The sequence below is a fragment of the Microtus pennsylvanicus genome, chromosome 12 (assembly GCF_037038515.1).
Source record: "Microtus pennsylvanicus isolate mMicPen1 chromosome 12, mMicPen1.hap1, whole genome shotgun sequence".
In the NCBI taxonomy this organism is placed as follows: Eukaryota; Metazoa; Chordata; class Mammalia; order Rodentia; family Cricetidae; genus Microtus; species Microtus pennsylvanicus.
The window spans coordinates 85,557,408-85,575,253 of record NC_134590.1 but is presented as its reverse complement, the minus strand read 5'-3'; the positions used below and the strand labels follow the sequence as shown (position 1 = coordinate 85,575,253).

The following is a 17,846-nucleotide window of genomic DNA, read 5'->3' as shown; positions in this document are numbered from 1 at the left end:
TCCTGCAGATTTTTTTAAGAGAAGCATTTAAATTTTATTATTCACAAAATGTAGCCTATTAAGACAATAATTGAACTTACAGATCCTTCCAAGACAGTACGAGCTGGAAAGTCAATTTCTAAAACATCTTTCAAATTTTGTAACAGACTATTTTCTGGATCCCTGAAAATGAAAATGCAGAGAAAAAAATTCCCTATAAAATTTGTTAAGGCACAGAACAGTACCAATTACATTGCCAAGGTACCTACCATAAATGTAGGTTCCCACTCAGCTTGATTCCCAGCGGTTTTGTCACTTGAATATTAAAAAGAGGGAAAAAGTTTTAATAATTTAGGCTTGGTTGATCTTCTTTCGCAAAGACACAGCTGCTACAGTATTTGTTTCGCTAGTTGGCTTAAAATATAAATTATCTATTAACTAAAGTATATAATTCAGAATGAGAAATACATTTAGAACAATGGTAATATTAATATTTTTAAATATTTAATGTCAGACAGGATTTTATGAATCTGGTCCAGATCCTTAACTTTAAGATCTCATACCGTGGTCAGCTCCAAGAAAGCAGAACTCAGGAAGCATGGTAGGGTGCCTAGGGTCTACCTCTATGTTGATGGAAACATTATGCCCTGAAATGAAAGAAGAGGCTTTTAGATGTGGGCAGCTCATCAAGCAAACCAGTACAAACTCAGGACATGCTGACCTGGCCACCTATTTTATTCTTAGGAAAAACTAGCCAAATTGATTTTTATTTTTGTTTTTATTTTAGTGCTGTGTAGAGGCAAATAAACCATTTTTTAACAGTGAGAAGTATTTTTGAAATTATGTCTATCATTAAAGATTCAAGGACCTCAAGTTTCAAAAGACAAGACAAAATTTATATGATTAACTTAAATTGATATTCTGCTAATTATGTTCCAGTAAAGTTTAATAAAAAAAATTTCAGTGGAATTATAGAGGCCTTTAATATATAAAAATATCATACACTTAAGTAATGAGCTAAATTACTTTTTATAACTTTCTTTACAAACTTAATATTTCATATAATTATAGTCAAAAGTAAGAAAAACTAATGTTACAACTGTTAAAAACTGACATGTCTAAGAAAACTTGCATAAAAACTTAGTGAATATGCTTGACACAAAGCTGAGACTTTTCCTTGTAAGTTAACAAATATTTAATTCATATAAAACAGATGTTTCTCTTACTTAATAACTCAAAGAAGCTATTTTTGAAGCTAAGAAAAATGATTTCACTTAGCACTAGATTCTCTTACAGGTTTAACTCTACTGAGTATGTACAAATTCCACCAGTTGGTGAAGGTATGTGGCATAGTGAAGATCAATTTGAACTCACTTTTTATAAGAGAAGTGGTATGATAAATTCTATAAGCTTTTTGATAAAGTGGGAAATAATAAATTTAAATATACAAACTGGCAAAAAGGAATGGTGAAAGTAAAACAGTGATATGTGGTGTAGTCAATTCAATGAGAAAAATTAAAATTGCCCACTTCATTTGCCAGTACAGGGACACACACTTTTCACTAGCCCAGAGCAATGTTGTCTGCTAAAGACCAGAAAATGCTGTCTCCGAGGCAATGGCCTTAGGAACACATCTTTCAACTCAAAGCTTGGCCGGAAGACAGCAAATCATTGCCTGAAGCAGGAAGAAGAGCGAAAAGAAATACAAAGCATGAATACAGCTCAAGAAATCTACTAGAAAGCATAGTTCAAGGATAATTATTTTAACGGGGCCATGATGATTAGAAATCATGACATTTCTCTAAAGAATGTTTTCACTCTTACCATCTACTTGCCAACAAATATATTATAGTTGATTGATTATTCCAAATGAAATGCTATTAGACTTTCCCAGACTAGACAGTAACACTCTTGCTGGTAAAGAGCTGCATTCCTATGCTCTGCAGCCCCACCCTCCTGCTATGCCGTATAGAAAGTATAGGCGCCCTTCACTGACTTCTGTCGAATTCATATAACTGTTTCACAATGTCTATTGGAACATATTCTTTACAGTAGCATTTAACCAGACTAAAAAAAAACTTAAATGGGAAGACCAGAAGCAGATATTACCATAATGTGCTGAGAAATATAGTTTAAAAATCTAAAATCTTTACAGGGGTTGAACTCTAAAATATTGAAAACAGCCATCTGACAGGCTACAGACCATGGGAACTGCACACCTGCTCCTGTACAGTAAAGGAGGAACCCATCACCTCAGTGCTCACATGGAGCCTTAGGTTTACTGTCAGCGGCAAGACCCAAGTTAGTGTCCTTCCCTCTATTTTGTTTTTGTTGGTGGTGGTGGTTTGTGGGTTTTTTTGTTTTTGTTTTTGTTTTTTTGATTTTTCATGACAGGGTTTCTCTGTGTAGCACTAGTTGTCCTGGAACTAGCTTTTGTAGACGAGGCTGGCCTCAAACTCACAGAAATCCACCTGCCTCTGCCTTCCAAGTACTGGGATTAAAGGCGTGTGCCACTACTGCCTGGATTTCCCCTCTATTTATTGTCAGAAAGTATTGCCAAATTTTGGCTTCAACAGAAGATGAAGACATCATTATTTCTAACACAGGCTTCTAGTCTGCATAGCATCCATTTTGAATTATCTGCCCCACAATTTCTGCTAACTAACAGTAATTAAAACGCTATCTGAATGTGGCTTCCGAAACACCTTAGCACTTGCCTTTCTACCTAAAGCAATTACTATTAACCATATAGTAATGAAAATCAGGTTTTAGTTCCCAGAGTTTCAAAAGCTGACTCCATATAAAGAAGTTTCATCTAAGATTTTTAAATGCCATTTTCAAACACATTTTTGCAAACAATATAAAACACCTGAAAACATTCTCATTCTCCTTCCCTACCCAATGCAATCCTGCGTGCTGTTGCACTCCGGGGAGGTTTTTCTGGTTCCAGAACCCAGGTCTTCTCATCAATTTCATCCATAACATCCCAGAATACCTTCAGTGAGTCCAGTGCCGCCAAGAACTGACTGTGGACATTTACCAAGGAGCTCTGTGAAAGGCAGAAGCTGGGAAGTTAATGAGCTCCAAAAACAGCTGATTGGTTTCCACTCAAAACAGTGCACTCAGTCCTCTGAGGCTGTCTCACTTCCCCCAGAATGTGGACTGACAGAATCACACTTCCTTGCCGTTCATACTTTACCCCATTAGCATGACCTGTGTCATGCATGGGTCTACACATTATCAGGAATGGTCTTTATATAACTGTTGCAGGAGGTCCTCCCACTCCTCCAGCCTATAGCCCCTGAGATACCAGGGTCTCTCTCCCTTTAAAAAAGCAGCCACTTCCCTCTCCTCTCTCTCTTCACTTCCTGCTCCGCCGGCGACTAGACTCCCTTCCTGGTTGCGCAGAGGGCTATTGTCTGGGACGGTGATCTGTAAGTTTTTTCCCCTTTAAATAAATACCACCCTATTAATCATAATTCCAAACTGGTGTGGCATTGTTTGTGACTTACGCCTTCATATAACCACATGGCACATGCTATCAAATGAACAGAAATCACATGAAGTGAAATATATGAATAAACATATTGATGTTTGTCATACACAATGCATTGGGCATACGCTTATAATTTTACTAAAAGTTATTCTTTTTTACTACAAAATGAAATTAAACACAGTGGTATTTATGATTGGACTATCTTTAAACATTAGCAAATTAGCTTTGCAAACCTAATTAGTACAACAGTATGAAGATGCTTTTTGTTGTATTTTACTTGTGTTTTTGCTAAGCTGGGCATTCAACCAAAGACACAGACCACACTAGTCAAGTGTCTGCTACTGAATTTTATCTCCAATGTCTGCATTTCCTTACACTTCACTAAATAAGCCATGACTGATTTCAAAATATAATTTATACTTTTCCTTTAGGAAAGGAAAGTGTTTCTCATAAAATATTTTGATGTATTTAAAAGATACAACTATTTGCTAAAAGTTTTTATAGAGCAGTTTAAAAAGAACTAGGGTTTTACTGTCTCAAATAATCAGGATATATACCAAGTCTGAAATCAGTATAGATGTATTCATTCAAAAGAAGTGAGAATGGGAGCAAAATGTCCCTTACAGGCCGACGAATGGACATCCTCACACTCACCATCCCATCACTGCAGTAAGTCTGTAGAATCCAATGCCTTTTTGGCTCTGTTACCAGAAATGGCTTCAAGTCTTCTAAACTACTGAGTTTCAAGGATGGGGTTCGAGGATAAGAACTGAAACTAGACCTTATGTCTGAAAATAACCTTTCAAACATGAAGGGGAATATCTTTATGGCGTGCCACACTGAGGTACAGATGTAAGTAAAAGAAAACTCACAAGAGAAACTCACTGAATTAAACTACACAGCTAGTTCTAAAATCAGTATGTCTGGCCTTCCCCTTGTCCCATCTACAACTACATCAGTGCATTTAAAATCTGTGACTTATTTCACTACTTACCTATTGTTTAACTCATTCAAAAGAAATGAAAAATCATTTTTATAGTAGTGTTCTTTGTTTGAAAGTCTTTATAAACACATTGGCCATTTCCCCTACATAAAAAAATCCTAATTGCATTTTGAACAATACACTTTTAAAATGAGAAAACAACAGATTATGGAAAAAAAATTCACAAGTAACCTTCACACCAGACATAGATGGCAATAAATAAATAAATAAATTTAAAAAAGTGAACCTTAAGCCCTGAAAACCATTATGAGACTTCACTAGAGGGACTTACAGAATAACTGCTTCAATCCTAGATACACACCCAATCCAGACAAAGAAGGACGAGAACACTTCTTTTAGCAACTGTCCTGACATGGGAGACTGGAGTAAAACAATCCCACAAAAAGCCAGCAAACAGACTCAAGTTGTTCAACTTGGTTGTCAAATCACACACAAAACCTTACTTTGAAATTATCCAATTAAAATACTAAGTTATTTCAATATGTTAGCAATAATACTTACAAAGGTGTACTAAAACAAAACAAAACAAAAAAAAATGTGGCCAAAGTTAAAGTCAAAATTCATTAAGTTTTACAAGGGAAATAAGGAATATATTTTTTGAAATAAAAAGCCAACTCTATTTTGTAATGTAAACAAGTTTAGATGTCACCAAAACTATTGCTATAGTTGATATATTGATATCTTAATAAAGCCTTTCTATCAACTTGAAATATGCAGTAAAAAATGAAACTCAAGTCAAAAATAAGTGAGACTATGTTAGTAATAGCTACACTACAATAATCCAAACCCAAGCCCACTGCTAGGAACATGCATGAACCTGAACGCATGGCTGAGGATGAGTGTGGAAAAGTCACACCCCCTTGAACAGATCTGGGATTACATCTATTTACAAACGACCCTGCTCCTGCACTGAGGAGATCCATCCAGAGACATAAGTGTGTGCCTGCCCAGCCAGATGGTCCCAGAATGGAGTACAGGGCCCCTCCAGCTCCTGCTTCAGGGGCTTCTTTGTTCCACATGACCCTGCCTCCCCCAAGCCTTCCCTATTGTCTGTAAGGTCCTTGGCCCAGGAAGAGTTCCTGCTTCTGCACTGAGGAGATCTATCCAGAGGGATAAGTGTATGCCCGCCCAGCTGGATAGTCCCAGGAATGGAATACAGGCCTCATCTATTTCCCTAAATGTTTCTAGTCATTCAGCGGGGTGTCTCCCCAGCTACTGGCTTTTTCTAATTACCCCATCCCATCCCATCTTGCCTCTAAGCACTCCTTTCCATCTGCAGGGTCCTTAGATCCAGCTCCAGTGCTGAGGGGTCCTAAGAGAGGGCAGACCAAGAAAATCCCTCAAGTATACAGACAGTAACAGCAAAGATTGGACCAAGATGCCAAGACTCTCCTGGATGCATCTGAAGAGATGGGCACACACCAATGCAAGAATTCTTCCAACAACCTGAAAAGCCACATGACAACACCAGAATCCAGTGAACACACAACAAGAAGACTTGAACACCCTATTCCAGAAGAAGAAAAAATCGAATTTAAACGTAACATTATGAAAATAATAGAGGCCCTTAAGCAAGATGTGAAAAATTCCTTTAAAGAAATGGATGACAAGACAAACAAAAAGTTAGAATAAATGAATAAATCTCTCAAAGATACCCAAGAAAACCAAGAAAAAGCAATCAAACAGATAATGGGAACAGTTCAAGACTAGAAGACCAAAATGGAGGCAATGAAGAAAACACAAACCGTGGGATAGCTAGATATAAAAACTCTGGGTAAACTAACAGAAACTACAGAGGCAAGTATAACCAACAGAATACAAGAGCTAGAAGAAAGCATCTCAGATGCTGAAGATACTATAGAGGAAATAAACTCACTGATCAAAGAAAACAGCAAATCCAACAAATTCTTAACACAAAACATCCAGGAAATCTGGGACACCATGAAAAGACCAAACCTAAGAATAAGAGGGGTAGAAGGAGAATTACACCTCAAAAACCCAGAAAATATATTCAACAAAATTATAGAAGAAACCTTTCCCAACCTGAAGAAGGATATTCCTATGAAAGTACAAGAAGCATACAGAACAGCAAATAGACTGGATTAAAATAAAAAAAAATCCCCTCACCATATAATAATCAAAACACAAAACATACAGAATAAAGAAAGACTATTAAGAAGTGCAAAGGAAAAATGTCAAGTAACATATAAAGGTAAACCTATCAGAATTACACCTGACTTCTCAATGGAAACCATGAAAGCCAGAAGGTCTCGGATAGATGTGCTGCAGACACTAAGAGCCCATGGATGCAAGCCCAGACTACTATACTCAGCAAAGCTTGCATTCACCATCAATGGAGAAAACAAGATATTCCAGGACAAAAACAGATTTAAACAATATGTAGCCATAAACCCAGCCTTACAGAAAGTACTAGAAAGAAAACTACAACCCAAGGAAGCCAACAACATCCATAATAACACAGAATCTGACAACCCTGCATCAGCACAACTCAATGAAGGGAAACACACAAACACTACCACCAAAAAAATAAAATAAAATAAAATGATAACCAGAGTGAATCACTGGTCCTCAATATCACTTAATATCAATGGACTCAATTCACCTATAAAAAGGTACAGGTTAAGAGAATGGATAAGAAAACAGGATCCAACATTCTGCTGTTTACAAGAAACACACCTCAATTCAAAGACAGACACTACCTCAGAGTAAAGGGTTGGGAAAAGGATTTCCAATCAAATGTACCTAAGAAACAAGTGGGTGTGGCTATACTAATAGTTAACAAAATTGATTTCAAACTAAAATCAATCAGAAGAGATGGAGAAGGACACTTTATACTCATAACAGGAATAATTCATCAGGTTGAAATCTCAATCCTGGATATCTATGTCTCTAATATAAAAGTACCCACATATGTAAAATAAATATTACTAGAACTCAAAGCACACATCCAAACCCACACACTAATAGTAGGAGATTTCAACACTCTTCTCTCACCAATGGACAGGTCAACTAGACAGAAACTTAACAGAGAAATAAAAGAACTTAACAGATGTAATGAATCAAAAGGACTTAACAGACATCTATAGAACATTCCACCCAAACAGAAGAGAATATACCTTCTTCTCAGCATCTCATGGAACCTTCTCAAAAATTGATCACATAATCAGTAACAAAGCAAACATCCACAGATACAAAAAATTCTTAGTAACCACCTGTGTACTATTAGATCACCATGGAGTAAAGTTAGAATTCAACCACAATGTTACCCCCAGAAAGCCTACAAACTCATGGAAACTGAACAGTCAACTACTGAACCACCCCTGGGTCAAGGAAGAAATTAAGAAAGAAATTAAAGTCTTCCTTGAATTCAATGAAAATAAGGATACAACATACCCAAACCTATGGGACAGTATGAAAGCAGTGCTAAGAGGAAAGTTCACAGCACTAAGTGCCCACATTAAAAAAAAAACGGAGAAAGCTCACATTAGAGACTTAATGGCACACCTGAAATCCCTAGAAAAAAAGAAGCAGACTCCCCCAGGAGGAGTAGAAGACTGGAAATAATCAAACTGAGGGCTGAAATCAACAAAATAGAAACACTGAAAACAATCCAAAGAGTCAATGAAACAAAGAGCTGGTTCTTGGAGAAAATCAACAAGATTGACAAACCCCTATCCAAACTAATCAAAAGGTGGAGAGAGAACACGCAAACAAGATCAGGAATGAAAAGAGGGACATAACAACAGACACTGAGAAAATTCAGAGAATCATTACATCTTACTACAAAAGCCTCTATGCCACAAAATTGGAAAATTTAAAAGAAATGGACATTTTTTAGATAAATACCATATACCAAAATTAAATCAAGACCAGGTGAACAATTTAAATAGACCTATAAGTCATGAAGAAATAGAAGCTGTCATCAAAAATCTCCCCCCCAAAAAAGCCTATGACCAGATGGTTTTAGTGCAGAATTTTACCAGAATTTCCAAGAAGAGCTAATACCTATACTCACTAATGTGTTCCACATAATAGAAACAGAAGAGTCATTACCAAACTCCTTTTATGAAGCTACAGTTACCCTGATACCAAAACCACACAAAGACTCAACAAAGAAAGAGAATTACAGACTAATCTCACTCATGAACATTGGTGCAAGAATTCTCAATAAAATTCTGGCAAACCAATCCAAGAATACATAAAAAAAAATCATCCATTATGATCAAGTTGGCTTCATCCCAGAAATGCAGGGCTGGTTCAACATACAAAAATCTATCAATGCAATCCATCATATAAATAAACTGAAAGAAAAAAAAAACATGATCCTTTTATTAGATGCCGAAAAGCATTTGACAAAATTCATCATTCTGTTATGATAAAGGTCTTGGAGAGATTAGGGATACAAGGATTATATCTAAATATAATAAAAGCAATAAACAGCAAGCCAACAGCTAACATCAAATTAAATGGAGAGAAAGTGATTCCGCTTAAATCAGGAACAAGACAAGGCTGTCCACTCTCTCCATATATTCAAATATAGTGCTTGAAGTTCTGGGAACTGCAATAAGACAATATAAGTAGATTAAGGGGATTCGAATTGGAAAGGAAGCAGTCGAACTTGGTTATTTGCAGGTGATATGATAGTGTACACAAGTGACCCCAAAAACTCTACCAAAGAACTTCTACAGCTGACAAATACCTTCAGTAATGTGGCAGGATACAAGATCAACTCAAAGAAAAAAATCACTAGCCCTCCTATACACAAAGGATAAAGAAGCAGAGAGGGAAATCAGAGAAACATTACCTTTCACATTAGCCACAAATAGCATAAAATATCTTGGGGTAACTCTAACCAAGGAAGTGAAAGATCTATTTGACAAGAACTTTAAGTCTTTGAAGAAAGAAATTGAAGGTAATACCAGAAAATGAAAGGATCTCCTATGCTCTTGAATTGGTAGGATCAACATAGTAAAAATGGCAATTCTACCAAAGGCAATCTATAGATTCAATGCAATCCCCATCAAGGTGCCATCAAAATTCTTCACAGACCTTGAGAGAATGATAATCAGCTTTATATGGAAAAACAAAAAACCCAGGATAGCACCAACAATCCTATACAATAAAGGAACTTCTGGAGGCATTACCATCTCTGACATCAAACTCTATTACAGAGCTACAGTAATGAAAACAGCTTGGTATTGGCATAAAAACAGAGAAGTTGACCAATGGAATTGAATAGAAGACCTGGATATTAACCCACAAACCTATGAACACCTGATTTTTGACAAAGAAGTCAAAATTATACAGTGGAAGAAAGAAAGCATCTTCAACAATGGTGCTGGCATAACTGGATGTCAACCCGTAGAAGAATAAAAATAGATCCAAGCTATCTCCATGCACAAAACTCAAGTCCAAATGGATTAAAGACCTTAATATAAATCCTATCACACTGAACCTGATAGAAGAGAAAGTGGGAAGTAGCCTGAAACACATAGGCACAGGAGACCACTTCTTATGTATAACATCAGCACAGACAATAAGAACAATGATGAATAAATGGGACCTCCTGAAACCGAGAAGCTTCTGTAAAGCAAATGACACTGTCATTAAGACAAAAAGGCAACCTACTGAATGGGAGAAGATCTTCACCAACCCCACATCAGACAAAGGTCCGATCTCCAAAATATATAAAGAACTCAAGAAATTAGACGTTAATACTCTAAATAATCCAAATAAAAAATGGGGTACTGAACTGAACAGAGAATTCTCAACAGAAGAATTTCAAATGGCAAAAAGATACTTAAGGACATCTTTACCTTCCTTAGCTATCAGGGAAATGCAAATCAAAACAACTTTGAGATACCATCTTACACATGTCAGAATGGCTAAAATCAAAATCACCAATGATAACCTATGCTGGAGAGCATGTGGAGTAAGGGGAACACTCATCCATTGCTGGTGGGAATGCAAAATGTACAACCACTTTGGAAATCAGTGTGGCAGGTTCTCAGAAAATTGGGAGTCAACCTCAAGATCCAGCAATACCACTCTTGGGAATATACCCAAGAGATGCCCAATCATACCACAAAAGCATTTGTTCAACTATGTTCATAGCAGCATTAGTTGTAATAGCCAGAACCTGGAAACAACCTAGATGCCCCTCAATGGAAGAATGGATAAAGAAAGTGTGGAATATATACAATTTAGTGTAAAAAAACAATGACATTTTGAGTTCTGCATGCAAATGGATAGAAACAGAGAACATTATCCTGAGTGAGATAACCCAGAGCCATAAATATGAATATGGTATGTACTCACTCATTAGTGGATTCTAACCATAAACAAAGGACATTGAGCCTATGGTAGAGAAGTTAAGTAATAAGGTGAACCCCTCCAAAATAGATAGATAGATAGATAGATAGATAGATAGATAGATAGATAGATAGATAGATAGATAGATAGATAGATCCTCCTGGAAATTAAAAGCAGAAAAGATTGCCAGGCAAAAGAAGTTGGGAGCATGGTGTGGGGGTGGGGTGGGGTGAAGGGGAGAGGGGAAGGGTTGGGGAGAGCTTGGGGGAGTGGGATGGTTGAGAGGGAGGAAGGACAGATATGGGAGCAGGCAAAAAGATATCTTAATTAAGGGAGCCATTTTGGGACTGGCAAGAGGCTTGGCTCTAGAGAGGTTCCCAGGTATTCACGGGATGTCCCGGAACTGGCTCTTATCGACCAGGCTGGCCTCGAACTCACAGGGATTCACCTGCCTCTGCCTCCTGAGTGCTGAGATTAGGCATGCACCACCACCGCCCGGCCCCATCCATAATATTGTACGACATGCTGCATCATGGGGAACCTCAGGACAGTTATATTAAGGAAAGAAGCCTGACACAGGGCAGTGCATAGATGACACAAACAGTGAGGAAAGTTAGAGGAGAGATGAGGATGGACAGGACAAGAAAGGAGACTAGAGGGGAAGGAGGGAGTGAGAGTGTGGTAGAAATGTTGGTTATCGTAAGAATGGAGATGACCTCACGGGCAATTATTTGTCAAACCTCACCCAAATGTTTACATATTTAATGTGCTCCATTTATTTTGTCAATTATAGCTCAATAAAACCAGTTCAAGAAATATTCATTGCACTCTCTGGACAGTAACAGATCCAGCAGTACTTCTAGTAATGTTTTCCTTAAGAATTAAAAACTTTTGAAAAAATAACAATACTCTTTACAGCTAAGAAAAGACAAAGGAGCAACTGGTTCATGTACCCACAGAGATGATGAGATCTTATCAAATACATAGTACGAACACTGGAGAAGGAAGAAAGACATATACATGGGAGACAAGATATTGGCACTTGCTCCATAGCTGTCACTAAATCATGTTAAACTGGGAAAGCACTTAAGCACTAAAGTGTGAACACTGCCAGTCTCAAAGTGCACTGCTTCTTGTCTTTAAAAGCCTTGTGTTACTTTCCTAACATCCAAAGAGAAGCAATAACGGCAGTCACTTCGGCAGATCTCAGAGTTTAGCGTGTTCCTCTTAAGCACTATTATTTCCAGTATTTTACTAATGTTCACATAGTCCTGGAATGTGAGCTTTTGTGCTCTGATGACACTTAAATTAATAGCATAATTTTCTAGTACTTGCAACAGTTGCTTCTCATTCTGATTTTTTTAAAATATATTTCTCTATAGTTCTTGTGGATAAACCCTATAATAACCATTTTTATCTTTATCTTTGGGAGATTCAAAAGAGACTTACCCAGAATGTGAAAACATGAAGAGATTAAACTTCAGAAATTTAATTTTCATACTGACAGCAATATTTCCAACCAGGGATCTCTAAACAAACCTACATACCCATTTGATTTCACCTGCATTTCCAATGGTGTCCTCACTGGAATCTGTAGTTATATTTGTGACTGGAACTATCCAAGCCCATGTTTCCTGTCAGGCAAATCCACGAAGGACTTGCTGTCTCTCTTGAGCTGATATTATTTCAACTGCAACTGAACATCTCAGATATTAAGTATTTGCTGCTGTTTTCAGTTTGTGTGAAGAAGGTATGATGTGCTACCGGGGATAAATGAAGCAGAAGCACCTTATGTTGGACAGAACAGCTGGAGCAATCTTACTAAGAAAGAAAAAGTCTGTCAAGCTTATGTTGAAACAGAGTACGCACTTTTAATATTGTCCTTAACTATCCCATGTTTTATACGATTAAAAAATTGAGTCAACTGGCTAAAACTTAAGTCAGTCTATCTTTGTCTGAGTGTGTGTGAGGGGCATGTGTAGGGTATGTATAAGTCCACACGTGTCTGCACATACGTGAAGGTCAGAGAGAAGCACCAGATACACTGCTTCCTCAGCCTCCCCTTATTTTAGAGACACGGTCTTCCTCTGCACTTGGAGCTCCCAGATTCAGCTAGGCCAGCAAGATTCAAGGGTCTGCCTGTCTCTGCCTCACACCATTAGCGTTATGGACAAGTGTCACCTTGTGTCAGTTTTACATGGTGCTGGGAATCCAAACAGCTCCTCGGGCTTGTGCAATGTCATGGACCAGTCTAACTTTCTGTTACTGTATGCTGGCCGCTAATCGTGTTCCCATAGTGCGACACAGGGAACTAAGCTACGCTGACAGCTCTTTATAAATATGCCCTGCTGTGCTGCCTCTACTGTCTCCTCCTCCAGCTCTGCTTCCCTGTCTGCCTACTAGCTGGTTTGGCTTTCAATACTTGATTTCTATCCCCCTGTGTGTGGGGAGGCATTTCCTAGCAGAAAGAACTGGTCCCTCTCACACATTTCAGAACCCGCTCACCATTCTGTTTCCAACCTCCTACATTTTTATCTTCAAACTGAATGTTTATTTTTTTCAAAGACTATATTAAGATGCTTTCAGAAAAAAAACCCACAATATACTTAGTGTGTGTGCGCAAATGCTTCAGTGCATGCGTGAGGGTCAGAGGATACCTCGTGTGAGTCAGTTCTCTCCTTTACCTGGAGATTGAACTGAGGCCCAACCCGCCAGGTTTGGTGACAAGCATGCTAACCTGCTGAATCATACCTCTGGCCCCTGAAGAATGCTTTACAAAATGCAAATACTCCCATGCATAAGTGTGCTAATATCCATTCATTCCAAATTAGTCCCAGGTCGAGAGAAAGAGTAGGGGGGGGGGGGCAGCCAAGATGAGTACAGTACAATGATATACACACATGGAAATGCCATTAATGGAAATCATTATTCTGCATGCCCATTAAAAATAATTTAAGAACAAATAGATATAACATATGAACTTACCAGAATGGATGATAGAGAATGTTAATATTATATATGTGCGTCATATATATTAGTTAAAATAATCTTTTTATCCAATACTAAAATATTTAAAACACAATCTGATGTATTTTTCCTTTTTCTTGAGGCACCTGCTCTGCACAAATACTTTATCAGCTGATGCCAAAGATCAAATATTAGTTTAAATGCAAGCAATATATTAGCCAATAAAAAGCAAGACATTCATCTTTTGTACATGTGTTTAGCCATCTCCACACCCACACAGCTCACTGAGATCTAGGCATTTCTCGTTACTCATCCATGTCTCGTTGTGGAACATCATACAGTTTTTGAGACCTGGAGAATCCTTAAGACAAATGTAACAACATATACGCTATTACTAGATAGATATATAATACACGTAAACATAACACACTTCTTTTTCTCTGAGCTCTATGTTAAGAGCTCATTGGGGTAAAACTTACTGCATTTGTGTTACAATTTACAGTTCAAAAGCACTTCTGTTCATATCCCAAATTTTATCATATGTAGTCTAAGCCACAAATGTTATTTCCTTCTTTTTATAAAATTAAATAATTTATACAACACCATACATTGGTGTGCCCAGACAGGATTTGATTCGGCCTTTTAGAATCTGTTTTCTCTTTTCCTATGCTAACTCTGGCCCAGAAAGAGCATATAGCTGAGCTCTGAGGGCCCTGCTGAAGTTGTGTTTCTGTAACAAAGTCTATTTCCCCGAACATTTGTGAAGAGGAAAAATTCATGTATGTACGAACTGAGGCAAAAGGCAGCCAAGACAGTTGTATGAAATGACACAGGTTAAGGGCCAAGTATATAGCTCATCACTGACCGATGCTCTATACTAAGGAGACTGAGGCAGAAGGATTGCTCTAAGTTTCAGGACCACTGGAGCTACACAATGAGTTCCAAGATGGCCTGGGCTATCCTGCGCAGTCTGCCTTAAAAAACAAAAATAAACAAACAAAAAATGGTGACGTGTAAACGGAAGGGAAGTGAAGATGTCTGATTGCAGACCGGCAGCCTCGAGGAAAGGGCCGTGCCCCTGCCACTCTCCAGGGCTCTGCCTCTAATGACACTCTTCAGTCATCAGGAGACCCCTGCCAGAGGCTTCACCACTACTGTCGCTCTCTCCATCCATGCACTGTCCCAGAAGGAGCAGCTTCCTCCATGGCAGCAAATACAGGCCGCTGCTCAATGTATCTGATCAAATCTAAATATTCCGATGCCTGTGGCAAGGCTATTTCCCCAAATCTGTACTTAATGACACATTCTCGGGTAAAAAAAAATGGCTACTTTTGATTAGTCTGTGACCTGGATAAAAAGACTTTCATTTTGTTCTAAAAATCACATTAGCCACACTCGAACCCATCCGTTGACAATACTGACATATATGGCCTGTGTGGAAAATCTTAAAGGTAACATATTTCACAGCACATGTGGTATGGGGGCGATAAAAATCACGAGCGGTTCTTACATTCCACACTAAAATCTAAAAGGAGGATTTACCGAGTGAACACAATGAGCATCGGAGGAAATGCAGACACTGTGTCCCTGGCACAGAGCACTGCCGCAATAGCAGCAGCAGCCTTGCCCTTGCCGCTGAGTCTTACGACTCTGAACGTCCCCTCTGAGCCAGAATACACTGGCTGTTGCTGCTCATGCTGTGAGACACCTGCACTGGCTACTGGGCTTGTCATGACGCACAGACCCTACCATCTTCAGCTTGACACTGTGCACGTTATAATTACTCATCCAAATGAACATGTCAGAGCAGCAGCGGCAGACCTCTCATCAGGGCAAAGGAAAAATACATCACAACATTATCAGCCCAGCAGGAAGACGGGGACCATAAGGAAAATTACCCATTTTTAATATGATGCCACAAAGCCATGTCTGCTATGCTACAAAAAGAAAGGAAAATAGAGATCTTCCGTGTTTAAAGTCCAGGAACACTGAAGCCGGAGAAGAAATGTTGCAGAAGCAGACAAAGGCTTTGTAAAACCGTTACGTGGGCTCCATATACGGGGTTTTAATATGACTGCATTATAAGACTACAACAATAACATTCATTTGCTTAAGAATAAAACTGCTTAAAAGTAATTAAAGATAAACAAAAAAGATAGGAAAACAAAACAAAGGAAAAACCCCAAACTTGTAGAGCAGAACGGCCCCAGCCAGTCTGTGAAGAACTGTGTACAATGCGGCTGCACCTTGCACCTTGCTTTCCAGAAACAAGTCAGTGTTGCCAACACTCAATGTTGAAGAGAACCAGAGTTCATATTCCACTACAAAAGCATAGGTCGATACATGCAAACAAAAAATTTTTAAACTTTCAAAATTTTAATTATATGTATTATATTTTAAAAGAAACTGAAATTACCTCAAATTGATAAGAATGAAGACATCTCCAAACTACATGTATAATATAGACAAGAGTAAGTTTAGATTGTTCTATAACACTTGAATTGAATATGAACAAATTATAGCTGTTAGAACAAACTATAAATTTATATCTTTTCAGAAAAAAGATATAGATTTTCCTTGATATGCAAAAAAAATCAAAACCGTTAAGACTGATATACACAAGCACTCTGTTAGTCTGACAAAACATAGAAAACAGAGTTAAAACAGAAGCCATGAAAAGATGTCCATAGTCTACGTAACCAGCAGAGCACTGGCATCAACACAATATGAGAGATGCAGAGCTTCTAAAAATACTTCCAACAGGCAGAGATTATGAGTACGGCAATGATTATCAATTCTTGGTAAGAATTAAAGGCAGACTACGATCTAAATACATATGATAATGTAAGAATTACTATGTGTGCCTGGATGTAAGTACAGATATACACAACCAATTTGGGAAGGCAAGCTGGCAGTAATTAGGAAACCCAAAAAGGCATATACCGTGTAACAGTTATAGGAATAATCCATACAGAAATCCTCATACATATGCACTGGGGAGTACACAGAAGTGTTCTAGTACAGGCTGAGAAGAAACCGTGGGCAACTTTATCAAAAGGGCAGTGAATAAATTAACCGATTGATGAATATAAAAATATAGCATTTTAAATGAGTAAACGACACACAGAGATGAGTGTAGACAAACAACTAAACGATACTGATTTAAAATCCTGTACATCGCTAATACAGCATAAGAATGTGCCCAGGTAGCATACTTAGAATGGAAGGGAAAGAGAGTCCTGTTTAGAAAACTAATACCACAGAAGTGAGGCCCAGAAAGGGGAGTAGGGCCAGTGTGGCTCCAAGAACATTTTATATCTAACGGAAAGGGAGAGAACCAGAGACACATCTAAAGCAAATGGGACAAAGTCATATTCATCAAAAGTGAGTTGTGGGTTAATAAAAGGAGTCTTCACTTTTCTAGAACTCTGATAATAATTTTAACATAGTCTACAAATTTAAAACATTTATATTCCATTTACTACTAATTAACCCTGTTTGCTTGGAGCTATTACAAAAGCAAATTTCCAACAGTCAAATCTAGGGCTTTAATGGGCTAATATTCTATTAACTGCATACTCCTCATTACCTTTCAAAAACTTACACTGTATCCACAATAAAAGGAAACTAAGAACTTCACCACTGATATAAATATTAAAGTGTGAGCTCCACAGCGAGTTTTAGAAAGAGTCTGTACCCAGATGCAGTGTTTACTCATGACCTCAAGGAAGTTTAACAAAAACAATGTTGCCAGAAGTTTAACAAAAACAATGTTGCCAGAGTCAACTGAAAAAGATGTTTCTAAAGAAAAAATAAATAAAATTTGTAGACAAATTAACTGTTGAAAAGAAATAAAACATTATTTTTATAAATTTAAAAGCTATATCTGGTACCAAAAGAAAATCGCAGACATGTTCCTTTTAGTTGCTGAGTTTTATCAATTTCCAAGAGAGGAAATGGGATGTTGTTGTTTTTGTTTTTAAAGAAAAAAGGAGAAATAAAGATGACTTAAAATATCTAATTAATTATTCAAACCCTCACAAACTTAAGTCTTCTTATGCATTTTAA

The 17,846-nt window shown here is 37.7% G+C and overlaps 1 protein-coding gene across 3 annotated transcripts in view; it reads right to left on the bottom strand.

The window, feature by feature from the left end:
• The window catches only part of Fancl (FA complementation group L), a 71,443-nt gene that overhangs the window by 2,950 nt on the left and 50,647 nt on the right, over positions 1-17,846 (bottom strand). For 2 of the 3 annotated variants that reach the window (XM_075942433.1, XM_075942434.1), the window contains exons 8-11: positions 2,878-3,028; positions 543-626; positions 249-294; positions 81-162 (exon numbers count right to left, since the gene is read on the bottom strand). In XM_075942433.1, the coding sequence (XP_075798548.1) occupies positions 81-162; positions 249-294; positions 543-626; positions 2,878-3,028 (363 nt within the window). The remainder of the gene's footprint in view (positions 1-80; positions 163-248; positions 295-542; positions 627-2,877; positions 3,029-17,846) is intronic. The other variant, XR_012907202.1, reaches the window with a different exon arrangement.